Here is a 16,410-nt window from a genome sequence, read left to right on the forward strand (position 1 = left end):
AGGACACATGCCTGGCGTACGCCCTTCCCAATTTTGAACCATGCAGTGTTTCCTTGCTCTGTTCTGATGACTGCCTTTTTGTCCAGGTATAGGGTCGCTATGAGTCGGAAACGACTCGATGGCACATAACAACAACAACATAGGTTTCACATTAGCACAATCAAATGTTCTGGGACTCCCACTCTTCTCAGAGTCGGCCATAGTTTGTTATGATCCACATAGTTAAATGCCTTTGCATAATCAATGAAACACAGATGTACATTCCTCTGGTGTTCCCTGCTTTCAGCCAAGATCCATCTAACATTAGCTACAATATCCCTAGTACCACAACCCCTTCTAAACCCAGCCTGGACTTCTGGCAGTTCTCTGCTAATGTGCTGTTCCAGTAGTTTTTGGATAATCTTTAGTAGAATCTTGCTTGCATGTGAAATCAACGATATTGTTCTATAGTTTCCACACTCTGTTGGGTCACCCTTCTTTGGGATGGGAACAAATGTAGATCTCTTCCAGTCAGTTGGTCAAGCAGTTGTTCTCCAGATTTCTTTGCACAACTTGGTGAGCACATCCAGGGCAGCTGAAATATGTCGATTGATTATATATGAATTTTTTTAAATACAAACAAACAAACAGACAACACTCCAAAGAACCCACAACCCAAAAATCCTTACACTAGACCTTAGACAACATTTTGACAATGAACAATAGATTGAAGTTGTCTGTGATTTCATTTTATTTGAATCCACAATGAATGTCCATCATAATAGCAGCCAAAAATTAAACAAAAAAAAATGCTCCATTGGGGAAATCCACTCTCTGGGACCTTTTCAAAGAACTAAAGAGCAAGGGGTTGTCAGTTTAAAAACCAAGGTGATTCTGATCTAAGTCTTTTCAGTTCCTTCCTATGCACCTAAAAGTTGGATAATGAATAACTCTTTTGAATTATGGTGAAGATAATTATCTGGGATTGCAAAACCAACAATTTTGGCCTGGTGAAAATGCAACCAGAGTGTTTCTTGGAGACAAGGCTGGTGAAACTTCACCTTACCTACTTAGGGCATGTTATCAGTTCTTAGGAAATGACATTATTCTGGGAAAGGATCAGTGAAGGTGAAGATGACTTTCAGCAAGATGGATTGACAAAGTGACTATAACAGTGGGATCCAGCATTTTGGAAATCTTGTAACTGGTGTACGGTAGGGCATGGTTCTGATCTGTTGCTCATAGGGTTATTATCAATAGTAGTTGACTTGATGCCATCTAACAACAACTTGTATAGTACAGTTGTTCTTCAGTGTTCAGTGGTAGTAAGCCTTCAAGAAATGGTGAATGGAATGGTTCTTAATAGATTGAGAAGCTGTATACCTTAATTTATAGCATGAACTGTCCATTGAAGCAACTGATAAGTCTAGAATTAATTACAGCATAACTTAATTGACAAAGTAAACAAATAATGAGTACTATATGGTTTTTACAGCATTTGAGAAACTCAACTATTTCTTTGTTTTGATTTATCTTTCTAAACTTCTTAAAGAGGATTGTAGTTTTTTTAATAATATTTATTAAGTTATTAGACTCTACAGAGAAGAGATAACTAGGATATAGAAGGGGAATTTTGAGACATTTTTATTTAACTTTAAAAGCTCACAAATAGAGAAAAATATTTAATAGCATATTGTGCTTTTAATCAAAAGACCATGCATCTCTGGGTATTCAAATGCCCAGCCGATCTGTGGGAGAAAGATGGACAGACTTCTCCTACCTTGGAAACTCACTCAATTGAGGAGACTCACTATGACGCAGAACCGACTTGACAGCAATGAGTTGACTTTTTGTTTATAAGAAAGAAAGAGAGAACAAAAAAGATATTCAGTAATAACACTTCTTAAAACATTTTGGGATTTTCTTGGAATACATCTTTTTGGTGATACATAACAGACACTGTAACCTCCTCAATAGCTATCGTCTTTTCACTTTACAAGAACATTTAATTGTTTGCACATCTCTGTCTTTATTCCCTGTTGATTAATTAATGAAAGGCTTAAGCTTCTTTTCCAGTTTTGTTCTAAGTTTGTGCATAGGCCTGCTTTTCACAAATTATAGGTAAAAAAAAATCCTTTAAGCTTTTGGTAAAGATTACCTTCCTAGGGGATGGACTGAGACCTATTGAAAGAGAGAATTTTAAAATTATTTACTTCCATCCTTGTTTTATTTGCCACTATCACTTAATGTTATGATGTTTGAATTTTTCCTACTTAGAGACACTGTTGTTGTTGTTAAGTGCCGTCGACTCACAGGTGATTCATAGCGACCCTATGAAGGAGAGTCCTCAACTCTTGGGTGCCTTTCATCCACTCTCCAGTTAGAGACACTACTGAAAAATTAAATATTTTAAGGATAGGAAGCACCTTGTCCTTACCGACAATGCAAATCTGTTGCCAAATTATTATTATGAGATTTTATAAAGTAAGCAGTTATTTTTAAGCCATTGTTATCCAGGTGTCTTGCTTCATATATTTGAACACATTATAACTTAAGTACTGATGTTAGAGTCATCAGTGTATTAGAGAGCTCATCTTTGTCTTTCAAGCTTGCTGTTATGTGTCGTCGAGTCACATGCGACTCACAGCGACCCTATGTACAACAGCCCTAAACTCTGCTCTGTTCTCTGCCAATCACACTGCCTCTGACACACCCATCCCGATTATCCCAGTCACTGAATCAGTCCACCTCATAGAGGGCCCTCCCCTCCTGCGCTGTCCTTCCACCCTCCCAAGCATGATGTCTTTCTCCAAGGACCAGTCTCTCCTCACAACATGTCCAAAGTATGTTAGACGGAGTCTCAGAATCCTTGCCTCCAAGGAGCCACCCAGCTTAACCCTTTCCAGGATGAATTTGTTTATTTTCCTAGCAGTCCAATGTACTCTCAATACTCTTCTCCAGCACCACAGTTCAAAGGCATCAATTCTCCTTCTATCCTCCTTGGTCATTGTCCAACTCTCTGATGCATAACAAGAGATTGCAAAGACCATGACCTGTATCAGACGCATCTTAGTCTCCAGAGAGACACCATTGCTCTTCAGCACTTTGGAGAGGTCCCTAACAACAGACTTTCCCTTGGCAATGCACCTTTTAATTTCCTGGCTACTGGTGCCGAAAGTGTTGACTGTGGAGCCAAGCAAACTAAAGCTGTGAAAAATCTCCATTTCTTCACCATCCATCCTTATGCTGCCAATTAGCCCCGTGGTGAGAATCTTTGTCTTCTTGACATTGAGCCTCAATCCAAATTGGAGACTGTGGTCCTTGACCCTCTGCAGCAGGTGCTTCAGGTCCTCCTCAGTTTCAGCAAGCAGAGTTGTGTTGTCTGCATAACGCAGATTGTTGATAAATCGTCCACCAATCTTGACCCCACATTTCTCCTCATAGATCCCAGCCTCCCAGATAATCTGTTCTGCATACAGGTTGAAAAGGTATGGAGCTAGGATGCATCCCTGGCGCATGCCCTTCCCAATTTTGAACCATGCAGTGTTCCCTTGCTCTGTTCTGATGTCTGCCTCCTGATCCAGGTATAGGTTTCACATTAGCATGATCAAGTGTTCTGGGATTCCCATTCTTCTCAGAGTCAGCCACAGTTTGTTATGATCCACACAGTCAAATGCCTTTACATAGTCAATGAAACACAGGTAGACATTCCTCTGGTATTCTCTGCTTTCAGCTAAGATTCATCTAACATTAGCTACAATATCCCTAGTACCACGACCCCTTCTAAACCCAGCTTGGACTTCTGGCCGTTGTCTGCTGATGTGCTGTTTCAGTCGTTTTTAGATAATCTTCAGTAGAATCTTGCTTGCATGTGATATCAATGAGATTGTTCTATAGTTTCTACACTCTGTTGGGTCACCTGTCTTTGGGATGGGAACAGGAGAAACTTAGGGATAGGAAATAAACAATACTAGTGTTGTTTAATCTAGCCAACATCTTATTAAAGATGGGCTCATAATGTTAATAAGGGTTGAGTCTGGCCTGAATGTGTGGGTGTGCGATGAGACTGGAGTGAAGACAATGGCTAGTGCTTGCAATGTTAACTGCTTTTCCTGAAAATACAGTGAAGTACGAAGGGGTAACAGGAACTATGCCTTGTTAGTAAGAAAAATGATACAGAACTTCAATTGGCCGATTTAAGATTAAAATTTTAATGCCACAGGTATAAGACAGGACTGACATGGGGTTTGGGAAGAAACTAAGAAAAGGGGATAAATAATGAACACTGCATTGGAACAAATGAGGGAAATAACTGCTTAAAAGGAATGTATGATTAAGCATTATTTTAATGGCAACAGTCCAGAAGAAGAGGTGCATAGCAAATTGGACTGGGGTGGAGACGGAAGGGAGAAAAATGTGCAGCAATGAATGAATGAATGAATGAATGAATGATTGGAAATCTAAGCTTTCTGTAAACTTTTGTTAAAATCACAATAAAAAGTTATTTATAAAAAAATAAAACTAATTGTATCTGCGGATAGATGGTGGTGGAGAGCCAATGGTGACCTGGATAATTGATAATGTACTACTTGTAGTAAAATGTATTAATTTGACTTTTACTAAAAGAAAGTAAGTAGATATTGAGTGTTTCATGATGAATCTAGAAATAACTTTTTAAATTATGAAAGCAACCTCATTTTTCCTCACCTTTTCATCCCCAGCATTGTAGATCATATGATCATCTGATTCAAAATGTCCCTTGCCAAGCCATGTCACTTCATCAATATCTAGTTTATCAAACAACTCGGTGGTGGTCTGGGGCTGACTGAGGTGAGCAAGGCTACATGGGACAGTAGTTGAATAGTCAGATGAGATTCTGAATATTGGAGCACTGAGAAGCCAAAGATAAAGGAAAGAATCAAGAAATTAAAGAGCTGAACAGAAAATTCCAAAGAGCAGGTTGGGATGACAAAGCAAGGTATTACAATGAAATGTGTAAAGAGCTGGAGTCAGAAAATCAAAAGGGCTGAACTCGCTCAGCATTTCTTAAGCTGAAGGAATTGAAATAAATTCAAGTCACAAGTGGCAGTACTTAAGGATGCTTTGGGCAGAATGTTAAATGATCCAATAAGTATTAAAAGAAGATTGAAGGAGTGCACAGAGTCACTGTATCAGAAGGAATTGGCTGACCCAGAAAAACTTTATGAAGCAAAGTATGAGCAAGAGCCCGTGTAGATAAAGGAGGAAGTTCAAGCTGCTCTGAAAGAATTGGCAAAAAACAAGGCTTCAGGAGTTGAGAATGTACCAATTAACATATTTCAACATACAGATGCTGGCCTGGATATGCTCACTAAATTGTGCCAAGAGATCTGGAGGACAGCCAGCTGGCCAACGGACTGGAAAAGATCGATATTTGTTCCCATTCCAAAGAAAGGTGACCCTACAGAGTGTGGACATTATCCAACAATATCATTAATATCACATGCAAGCAAGATTCTGTTAAAAATTATCCAAAAACGACTGGAGAAGCACATCAACAGAGAACTGTCAGATGTGCAGGCTAGATTTAGAAGAGGTCGTGGTACTAGGGATATTGTAGCCAGTGGAAAGCAGAGAGTACCAGAGGAATGTCTTTCTGTGCTTCATTGACTATGCAAAGGCTTTTGACTGTGTGGATCACAACAAACTGTGGTTGACTGAGAAGAATGGGAATCCCAGAGCATTTGATTGTGCTTATGTGAAACCTATACTTGAACCAAGAGGCAGTCATCGGAACAGAGGAAGGAAACAATGCATGGTTGAAAATTGGGAAGGGTGTCTGCTAGGAATGTATTCTGTCTCCATACCTTTTAAATCTTTATGCAGAACAGATCAGCAGTAAGACTGGGCTATAAGAAGAGGAATGTGTCATTAGGATTGGAGGAAGATTCATCAGCAGCCTGTGTTATGCACAACCCTGCTTGCTGAAACTGAGAAGTACCTGAAGTGATTGCTGCAGGAGGTCAAGAACTATAGCCTCAATATAGATTGAAGCTCAACATCAAGAAAACAAAGATTCTCACCACTGTTTCAATTGGCAGCATCATGATAGATGGTGAAGAGATTGAGATTGTTAACAGCTTTAGTTTGCTTGGCTCCACAATCAATACTCTTGGTACCAGCAGTCAGGAATCAGGAGACGAATTGCACTGGAAAAGTCAGCTGTCAGGGACCTCTCAAGTGTACTGAAGAGCACCGACGTCAGGCTGGAGACTAAGGTGGGCTATTTCTAAGCCATAGTCTTTGCAATTGTGAGCTCTGCATCAGAGAGCTAGAAAAAGACTAGGGATGAAAGAAAGAGAATTGATGCCTTTGAGCTGTGGTGCTGGAGAAAAGTGTTGAATATACCATGGACTGCTAGGATAACAAACAGGTTTGTGCTGAAGATGATGAAATCAGGCTGCTGTTTGGAGGCAAGGATTCTGAAGCTTTGTCTGACATACTTTGGGCATGTTTTAAGGAGGGACCAGTCCTTGGAGAGGGACATCATGTTTGGGGAAAGTTAGGGACACCACAAGAGAGGAAGACCTTTGAAGAGCTATATGAACTCAGTGGTTGGGTTAATGGGAGCAAGTGTTTCAGAGACAGTGAGGTTGCACAGGATAGAGCAGGAATTAGGGCTACTGTACATAGAGTCGCTATGAGTTGCAAGCGACTCTACAGCACATAACAACAACAACAACAATATTCTGAGGGTTATCTTAAATCATCAGTTTACCTATATTATCTCTGGTCCTTCTAAGGTTGAATTCAAGGAAAGGTTACATATTTTGCCTATATTGTCTGTGTGGAAGGGGCAGAATAATGGGTGAATATCAAAGTCTCCTCAGGGACGTCACCAGCTGTTGTTGTTTGTTCTGTTTTTGTGTACCAACCCATAGCTGACCCTCCAGCAGGTTTTCAGAAGCAGTAAATCTCATGGGAAAAGATTACTCATCTTTTTCGCACAGTGTAGCTGGCGGAACAGCTGTTGAACTGTAGTGAATATCACAGCTCCTTCCCTTGATGGCACCAGAGCTCCCAATGTCACAGACTTTTCAGCCACTGTCCCATGTTTCCTTGATTTTTCTCAGTCGGCCCCAGACCACCTATTGGGGAAGCATTGCAGATAACTGACTTGTTTGACATACTGGGTATTGGTGAATTGAGATGGCTTGGCATGGGACATTTTAAATCAGATGAACATATGATCTACTATGTATACTTCTCAAGAAGAAAAGGTGAGGGGAAAATGGGGTTTCTTTCATTATTAAAAAGGTAATTTTTAAATCCATCAAGAAATACAGTGTGTTGAGTCACAGTATAATATCCATATGCATAAAAGGAAGTCCAGTGAATCCACTATCATTCAAATATATGCACTGATAACTAGAACTAAGGAGGAGGAAATAGAAGATTTCTACCAACTTTTGCAGTCAGAAATCGATCGAATATACAATCAGGATGCATTGATAATAATGGGTGACTGGAACACAAAAGTTGGAAACAGGGAAGAAGTATCAGTAGCTGGAAAATATAGACTTGATGACAGAGTGAGGCTGATAGATAGAATGATAGAATTCTGCACATTCAATGATTTATTCATTGCAAATACCTTTTATAAGGAACACAAATGCAGGTTATACACATGGATTTCACCTTATGGTATACATTTCGATTACATCCTTGGAAAGAATCACTGGAGAAGCTCAGTATCAGCTGTGAAAACCAGACCAGGTACTGATTGTGGAACAGGCTACCAACTACTCATATGCAAGTTCAAGCTGAAGTTGAAGGGAATTAATCAAATCCACAGGAACCAAAATTTGACCTTATCCCACTCGAATTTCAAAACCATCTCAGGAACAGGTTTGAGGCCTTGAACGCCAATGAGCAAAGACCAAATAAACTGTGGGAGGATATAAAAAAAACAGTCCATGAAGAATGCAGAAGGTCATTACAAAGTCAGAAGAGGAAGAAAAGACCAAGATGGATGTCTGATGAGACTCTGAGTATTGTATTGGAGTGCTGAGAATCCAAAGCTAAAGAAAGAAATAAAGAAATTAAGGAGCTGAATAGAAAATTTCAAAGGGCAGATTGGGATGACAGAGTAAGGTATTATAATGAAATGTGCAGAGAGCTGGAGTCAGAAAATCAAAGGGGCCAAACTTGCTCAGCATTTCTTTAGCTGACGGAATTGAAAAACAAATTCAAGCCACAGGTGGCTTGAAAGGATGCTTTAGGCAGAATGTTAAATGATCCAAGAAGAATTAAAAGAATATTGAAGAAGTATACATAGTCAGTGTTCCAGAAGGAATTGGATGACACACAAGAAGATCATGAAGCAACGTATGAGTAAGAGCCTGTGGTGATGAAGCTGTTTGCTTTGAAAGAATTGGCAAAAAACCAGGCTCCAGGAGTTGATAGCATACTAAGTGACATATTTCAACAAACAGACATTCGCCTGGATGTGCTAAGTTGTGCCAAGAAATCTGGAGAACAGCCACTTGGCCAACCAACTGGAAGAGATCAATATTTGTTCCCATTCCAAAGAAAAGTGACCTGACGGTGTATGGAAGTTATTGAACAATATCATTAATATCACATACAAGCAAGATTCTGCTGAAAATTACCCAAAAATGACTGGAGAAACACGCCAACAGAGAACTGCTAGATGTTCAGGCTGGGTTTAGAAGAGGCCATGGTACTAGGGATATTATACTAGGGATATTATAATGAATTAGATCAATCTTGGCTAAAAGCAGAGAGTACCAGATTATACTTAATATTTTACACAGATTTTGTCTATATTCCTTAAATGTCCTATAATTTTGTTTGTGTGTATTTTAAGACACAAAAATCTAATGGCACTATGAGAATCCTGACATTTTCATCCTCAACATCCTTTTAGTTTTATTTTTAGATTAACTTGACTGTACAGTGAAAAGGTAAATAGAATAGGTAGAATGGGATAGTTATTAGAGCAGGAGTATAGTTTAAGGTGGAATAGATAGTATACCATTACTCAATAGAAATAAAATCTCTGAGAGTGGGCCCAGAAGTCTATGGTTTAACAAGCTTTTTAGGTGATTCTAATGTGGGCTTGCAGTGTTAGCCTAAAGGTAGCTTTTTAGCCATTGCCTTTACCCCCTCTGGTTTCCAGCTACATTAACTGCAGACACATGTTCTTGCAAATAATCAACAGATGTTCAACTTTTATGAGAGAGAATGTGTCTTACACTGAGGAACAAGACCCTGGTGAGACTGAGCCTGGTGGTTGTGGTGGATAATCTATGGCAAATTGTAACCAAAGATGTCCTAGGTATCTGTCAACCACCATTGAAGGTTTTGCTGTTCTTGCTACATGCTTGATGGAGAAGCTTACTTTTTACTGCTCTGAGGCAAACCTTGTCAAATGATTGAGGAAACCAGAGAACCAGAGACTTCTTAATTTGTGTTGCTGAACTGAAACCAGGATTTGTGCTAATTAAGGGATTGCGTTTTGCTGTTAATATGGTTTAAGACTACTGAACTAAACCTGGACTTATATTGTGAGATAATCTTTGCCTCTTCCACTTCCTGACTTATTTCCCTAATAAACCCCACTTTTGGTACCACAACTGTCAGTAATGTCTGTGAGTCAACAACAAATACACAAACCTCTTGCTGATGCTTTGGCTCTAAAGACATCATGGGGCTGGACTACAGGTTTATATCTTCTTTTTGCTCTGGAATGGTGAGAGACTGTGCTATTCTCACTCCATCTGGCCTTTTCAGAGAGACACCCACGGTCCTATCCCCCCATATCCTGCTTTCTGTTCTTTAAACAAGGCTCAAATTTGAGAACTACTGGTTCAGAGGGTAAATAAAATAAGACCATTTCTGAAAAAGAGGTCATTACAGACTTGCCTATTCTCTACTTAAAACATTTGTAGGTCAGCCACTGAAAGACTGTACAATACTGATTGATGATATTTGGCCCCAAGTCACCAGAGAATTGAGAAGATATTCTTATAAAGCTAGCTTGAATAGAGTATGCCATTGTGTAAAACATGGTTGTTGTTTTTTTTTTCTTCTTCTTTGAACAGAGAAAACATCTATTTCAAGTACATTTAAAGACATAAGAAGGAAATTTTTATTTAAGAAATACAGTGCATTATATATTTGAAATTGTTAGAGAAATTGTTCTATGATATTATCCCAATTTGTAAAATAATACATGGTTAAAAAGAAATATTTTACTGTAAATGAATGCTAGGATTTATAGTCTGTCAAATCGAAAAAATTGGCATGTAAATAAAATTAGGTATTACTCAAATAGAACTATAACTGCAAATAATTGTTTTCTACTCCAGGCTTTAATGAGCAATGTGCAGATCAACAAAACTAACAGATAAGTGTTGTACCTTGTACAGCAAATTAGTTATAGAGCTGGATGTAATTGAGGCCTTTGGTGGCCAGGCAGGATGTGGCTCCAGGTGGGTGTTGAAGTATTTTGGCTGAGACCCATCACTGACATGGTAGCGTAATGAGTTGGTTGTGGATATTAAGGTCATGGAAAAGTCTCAGCTGAATATTTCATGCTAGTACTCCGTACAAGGCTTGAGGTCCAGGGCCCGATTGATTAATATAGTGACTACAGTAATTGGCTCAAACATGTTGGAGTTCATGAGGATGGCAGAGTATAAGGCAAAGTTCAGATCTTTTGTTTATAAGGTTGCTATGAGTCTATGAGTGATACTCATCAGTATCAAACAATTCCAAGTTGTAGTGAGAAGTAAAATAGTTAACCTCAATTCAAAATGAACATGAGTCAATTTCTAAAGGGAATTTTCAAACAAAGCATAGGTGTCTGTAAAAGTGGTAGAGAATGAGTAGTAATGTGCAATGAATTCCTAGAAAGAAAGGGACAGTGTCTGTAACACCACATGGGTGTGATTTATGTGGCAACACCTACAACATACAGGGGCATTGTTGCTATAGGTAAATGGTGGTCATTTGGTTGAATCTCCTGTTTTGGAAGAATCATTTATGTTAATTTCTAAATTTATCATAAACTACTTATAAACATTTCTTGGAATCAGTGTAGTCATTCAATAAATCAGAACAGCCCTTTCCTGTGTACTATGTGCACTGTGAAAGAGCAACTGTGGGGAAGGGTCTTGAGCTTTCTGCCATTAAGCAATCCATTGTTTCACATCATCAGTTATTTTGATGTAAGGTTGCTTTTCCCCCCTTCAGAGAGAAGCATTGCTTGTGTTATCTTTAATCAATTCAGACTATGTCTGCTTGTTTCTTGTGCTTTGAAATTCACAAGGAAAAAAGATTGCTTTCTGAGAAAGCGGGTTTTTATGCTTTCAAAAACCTAGCTCCAAAAATCTTCCTTACGATTTTTTAATTAATGTCAAGTCATATGAAGAACAAAGACTTAAGTTGCCTTTGTGCCCTGTTGGATTGCTTGATTCAGTTCAGCCTTGTTTATAGTATGTTCTGATAGATATCTCTGGGTTTAATATTTAAATTACCATCTCTGATTAAAATGTAAGTACAATATAACAAGAATAATTATCAGACAGTATAACTATGCAAAGTTAATAAATAGAGGATCTTAAAATTTTACATCCATTTATCAAATGCCAGTTGGTATAAATAACTGCATACAATTTTATTTCTTCCTATTCTTTTACATTCTTTTCATAGTATAATGTCTGACATTTGTTTGTTATTTAGTTTATCACTGAAATGAAATTTTAAATTTTTTAAGATAATTGTTTTGTTCTAAAAAATACTTTTCCCATGGATTTATACAATTTGCCATTTTTTTCCTGTAAAATGATATATTCATCATGACCTTATTCTTTGGCATAACTCCTACAAAGTATGTAATACTTCACATGTTTTAATACCTAATTTGTCAATTGTTGTGTGTTTTGGGTTACTTAGAAATGATTTCTTTTTGTGTCCTTTAGAAGTGTTTATCCTTATTTGATTAATTTTATTCTTGAACTATGAGGAGTCTTATTATATCCATAAGTGCAGAGCAGGAATTAGTCCAAACTTAAGTAGGGCAAATCTGTGTTGGTGAGCTGCTTTGTGTGGTTGCATCATTCTCAGACATCTGATAAGACTTGTCCCAGGAGAGCTGTTTTATCTGTACTTTTTCAATGTTTGAAATTTCTCTTTCAAGAAATGTCTTGTTTGTGCACATATATCTGTAATGGTGAGCAGTGTTGAGAAATCCATATACCTCTTTACCTTTTTATAGTCAGTGACGTGAATATAGGCCTTGTATACTAGCAAGTCTATAAGCAGCAGGGATGCATAAGCGGTAAACAACAGATATGTATTGCAGAAAATGTGGCCAGAGTGCTCCTTGAAGGCAAAGATGATGAAACTTTATCTCTCATACTTTGAGCATGTTGCTGAGAGAGGCTATTCCATGGAAAGGACATAATGCTTGGAAAAGTGAAAGGTCAGTGAAAGAGAAGAAGACTCCCAACAAGATGGTTTGACAGAGTGACTGCAGCAGTGGGCTCAAACATGTTGGAGATGATGAGGATGACACAGGAGAGTACAAGATTCAGATCTAGTATTCATAGTTGCTACGAGTCAGAGTAGTCAACAGCATCTAACAACAATAATCAACAACAATTAACAACCACAATAATCGGTAAAGGGAGCTCTGGTGGCTTGATGGTAAAGAGTTATGCTGCAAGCCCCAAAGGAACGTGGTTTAAACACACCAACTGTTCTACTGGAGAAAGATGGCTAGTCTCCACCTTTGCAATTAAATGCCTCTGAAAACTCACTAGAGGGTCAAGTATGAGTTGGTTCTGACTCAATGGTATATAATAATAACAACAACAGTAATCTATAATGAATAATTTAATCCCTCAATGATGAGAAGAAGCCTATATAAAATTATTCAGTAGAGATTAATAAGTACAATTAAGTATATAATAAAGAAAGGTAGCATTGATAAAAATGAGAATTCAAGAGTATTTTATTGTGTTCATTCAGAACCTGTAAATGGGCCAAAAAGAGGTCATTCAAAGGAAAGCTGTGCATGAAAGTTGTGTCCTGTCATCATATCTATTCAGTCGGTGTGCTGATCAGATAACCAGTGAATCTAGAATATATGAAGAAGTATTGGACATTAGAATTGGAGGAAGACTCATCTACAGCCTGCAGTCATGCAGTTGACAACACCTTACTTACTGGAAAAAGCAGAAGAATTGAAGCATTTACTGAAGGTGATCAAAGACTATATAACCTTCTCTGTGGATTTCACCTCAACATGAAGAAAACAAACATATTCACAAGAGGACAAGGCAACATCATGATAAATGGAGTAAATATTGAAGTAGTTAGAAATTTCATTTTTCTGTATCCATATCAACACCCATCGAAGTAGCAGGAAATAAAAACAGTGTTTTACATGGAACAAACTGTGGTTCTTCACAACTTTGGAGAGGAACTTGACCACAAAGAACTTTAAAGACTCAAGTATGGCTAACCTCCATTCATAGCATTTGCTTCATACGCATGGGAAAGTTGGACAGTAAATAAGGAAGACCACAGAAGAATCATTGTCTTTGAATTGTAGTATTTGTAAACTTTCTTGAACACATAAACTGGCAGAAAATAGACAAATCTATTTTGGAATAAAAACCAGCCAGAGTCATGCTTAAAAGCAAATATTATGAGACTTCGTCTCACATGTTTTGGAGATTCCTGGAAAAGGTAAAGTTTTCATATTTGAAAAAGTACTAAGTTAACAAAAGAGCTGAAGATTCTGAATGACATGGATTGATACTGACTGGAACAAAGGACTTAAGCAGAGATTTTAAGTATGACATGGGATATGGAAGGGTTTAATTCTTTTTTATGTAAGCCTAACATGAGTTGGACTTCACCTAATGATATGGCATATCATTAAAATGACCACATACTTTTTTATTGGATAACCTCTCCATTTTTAGTGGTAAGGAGTTTCTATAGATTAAAATTTGTACCTAAAGATTTGCAATTTTTATTTGTTGTTGTTGTTGTTGTTGTTGTTATGTGCCATCGAATAGCTTGTAACTCATAGCGACCCTATGTACAACAAACAGCCTTAAACTCTGCTCTGTCCTGTGCCAGGTGCACTGTCTCTGACACACCCATCCCAATTACCTCTGTTACTGAATCAATCCACCTCATAGAGGGCCTTTCCCTCCTGTGCTGTCTCTCCACCCTCCTAAGCATGATGACCTTCTCTAAGGACCAGTCTCTCCTTACAGCCTGTCCAAAGTATGTTAGTTGGAGCCTCAATCATTGCCTCCAAGGAGCCACTCAGTTTAACCCTTTCCAGGATGAATCTGTTTGTTTTCTTAGCAGTCCATGGTACTCTCAATACTCTTCTCCAGCACCAGAGCTCAAAGACATCAATTTTCCTTCTATCCTCCTTGGTCATTGTCCAACTCTCTGATGCATAACAAGTGATTGCAAAGACCATGGAGTGTATCAGATGCACCTTAGTCTCCAGAGAGACACCATTGCTCTTCAGTACTTTGCAGAGGTCCCTAACAGCTGATTTTCCCCACGGCAATACGTCTTTTAATTTCCTGGCTAGTGTGGAGCCAAGTGAACTAAAGCTGTGAACAATTTCTTTTTTTTTGTTTGTTTGTTATAAAATCACTTTAATTCGGTTCTTGCGCTACACGGGCAGCACAAAGTGTGCTCTGGCGCCGTCCCCGTTACAATACTGCGCCTGTAATTGCTATCAAAATATACGTCTGTGTCACCGTAAAAAACCCCAGCGCCTGCCCTGCTTCTTACAGGTATAAAAAGTCAGGAATATGTACACCCTTGTAAAGCTGTGAACAATTTCAATCTCTTCACCATCCATCCTGATGCTGCCAGTTTGCCCAGTGGTGAGAATCTTTGTCTTCTTGACATTGAGCCTCAATCCATATTGGAGGCTGTGGTCCTTGACCCTCTGCAGCAGGTGCTTCAGGTCCTCCTCAGTTTCAGCAAGCAGGGTTGTGTCATCTGCATAACACAGATTGTTGATTTTTATTAACATTTAGGAAATTTTAAAAATTATTTTAATTTTTAAAGATAAAAATATGTCTATAACACTTGTGTTTTTCTTACATATGATATTAATGATACTGTTTGATAGTTTCTACTTTCATTTGGATCACCTTTCTTGGAAATGGGAACAAATTTGTACCTCTTCCAATGCATTGGCCAGACTGCTCTCCTCCAAATTTCCTGACATAGACTGCTGAAAAAGATTAAAGAAAAAAAAGGCTAAAACATTATTTACATAGGGAATTGTCAGAAATTTAAGCAGTATTTAGAAGAGGTTGTAGCTGCAGGGATGTTAGATGGATCTTAAGGAATACCAGAATGATGTCTATTCAAAGTTGCTGACACTGAGAACAATAGGATTCCTAGAGCACTTAATTGTGCTCTTGAGGAACCTTATCTTTACCAGGAAGCTATTTTGCAAACAAAGCAGGGGAACACTGCATGGTTTAAAATTGAAAAGGGAGTGCATCAGGGTCGCGTTCTCTGGCCATATCTATTCAGTCCATATGCTGAGCAAATTATCCAAGAAGCTGGACTCTATGATGAGGAGTGCAGCATCAAGTTTGGAGGGATACTTACCAATAACCTGCCTTGTGCAGGTGACACAGTTTGCTTGCTGAAAGTGAGGAGGACTTGAAGTACTTTTTACAGAAGATCAAGTAATGCAGCCTTTAATATGGATTTCATCTGAATGTCAAGAAAACAGATTCTTACCACTGGACCAAGGGACAGCATCATGATGGGTGGAGAAGAGATTGAAACTGTTAAACAGCTTCATCTTGCTTGGATTTTTGTGCCACAATTGCCAGTCCCCCAAAGGACACCAGGGAGCTGAAACTGATGCAAGAACATGAGGAATTTTATTATGACCTTGAACAGAGACTCTGCACACACCCATAGGCAGCTGCAGAGGGGCAGCTGCAGAGGGGCAGAGCCCTGAGCCCTTTGTGTTCAAGACTTTTATTGAAGCTGGGAAGGTCAGGGTCCCTTGGGGGCTGGGAGATATAAGAGGATTGGAGAACTTGTAGGGGAAGGTAGTGACAAGGCAGGGTGATTACCTATTTTGAAAAAGAGAGGGCTCCTTAGCAGGGGTGCTAATATTTCCAGTTCCATGATTGGAGAAAGGACCATATGGGTGGAGTTAGAATTATTTCTTTGTTGCTGAGGTCCTTTCAGGAAGTGAACTGGAGAAAAGCAAGGACAAAGGACTTAAGATGGCGACCAGACCATATCTATCATCTATCTATCTATCTATCTATCTATCTATCTATCTATCTATCTATCTATCATCTATCATCTATCTATCTATCTATCTATCTATCTATCTATCTATCT

At 38.5% G+C, this 16,410-nt stretch overlaps 1 protein-coding gene across 1 annotated transcript in view; it reads left to right on the forward strand.

The window, feature by feature from the left end:
• LOC102873059 (meiosis-specific protein MEI4-like) overlaps window positions 1-16,410 on the forward strand; it is a 244,890-nt gene that overhangs the window by 8,328 nt on the left and 220,152 nt on the right. The window contains exon 2 of the mRNA XM_006898441.1: window positions 8,680-8,701. Within this exon, the coding sequence (XP_006898503.1) occupies window positions 8,680-8,701 (22 nt within the window). The remainder of the gene's footprint in view (window positions 1-8,679; window positions 8,702-16,410) is intronic.

This window comes from Elephantulus edwardii, unplaced genomic scaffold (assembly GCF_000299155.1).
Source record: "Elephantulus edwardii isolate Elephantulus edwardi_28Jun2011 unplaced genomic scaffold, EleEdw1.0 scaffold00229, whole genome shotgun sequence".
Classification (NCBI taxonomy): Eukaryota; Metazoa; Chordata; class Mammalia; order Macroscelidea; family Macroscelididae; genus Elephantulus; species Elephantulus edwardii.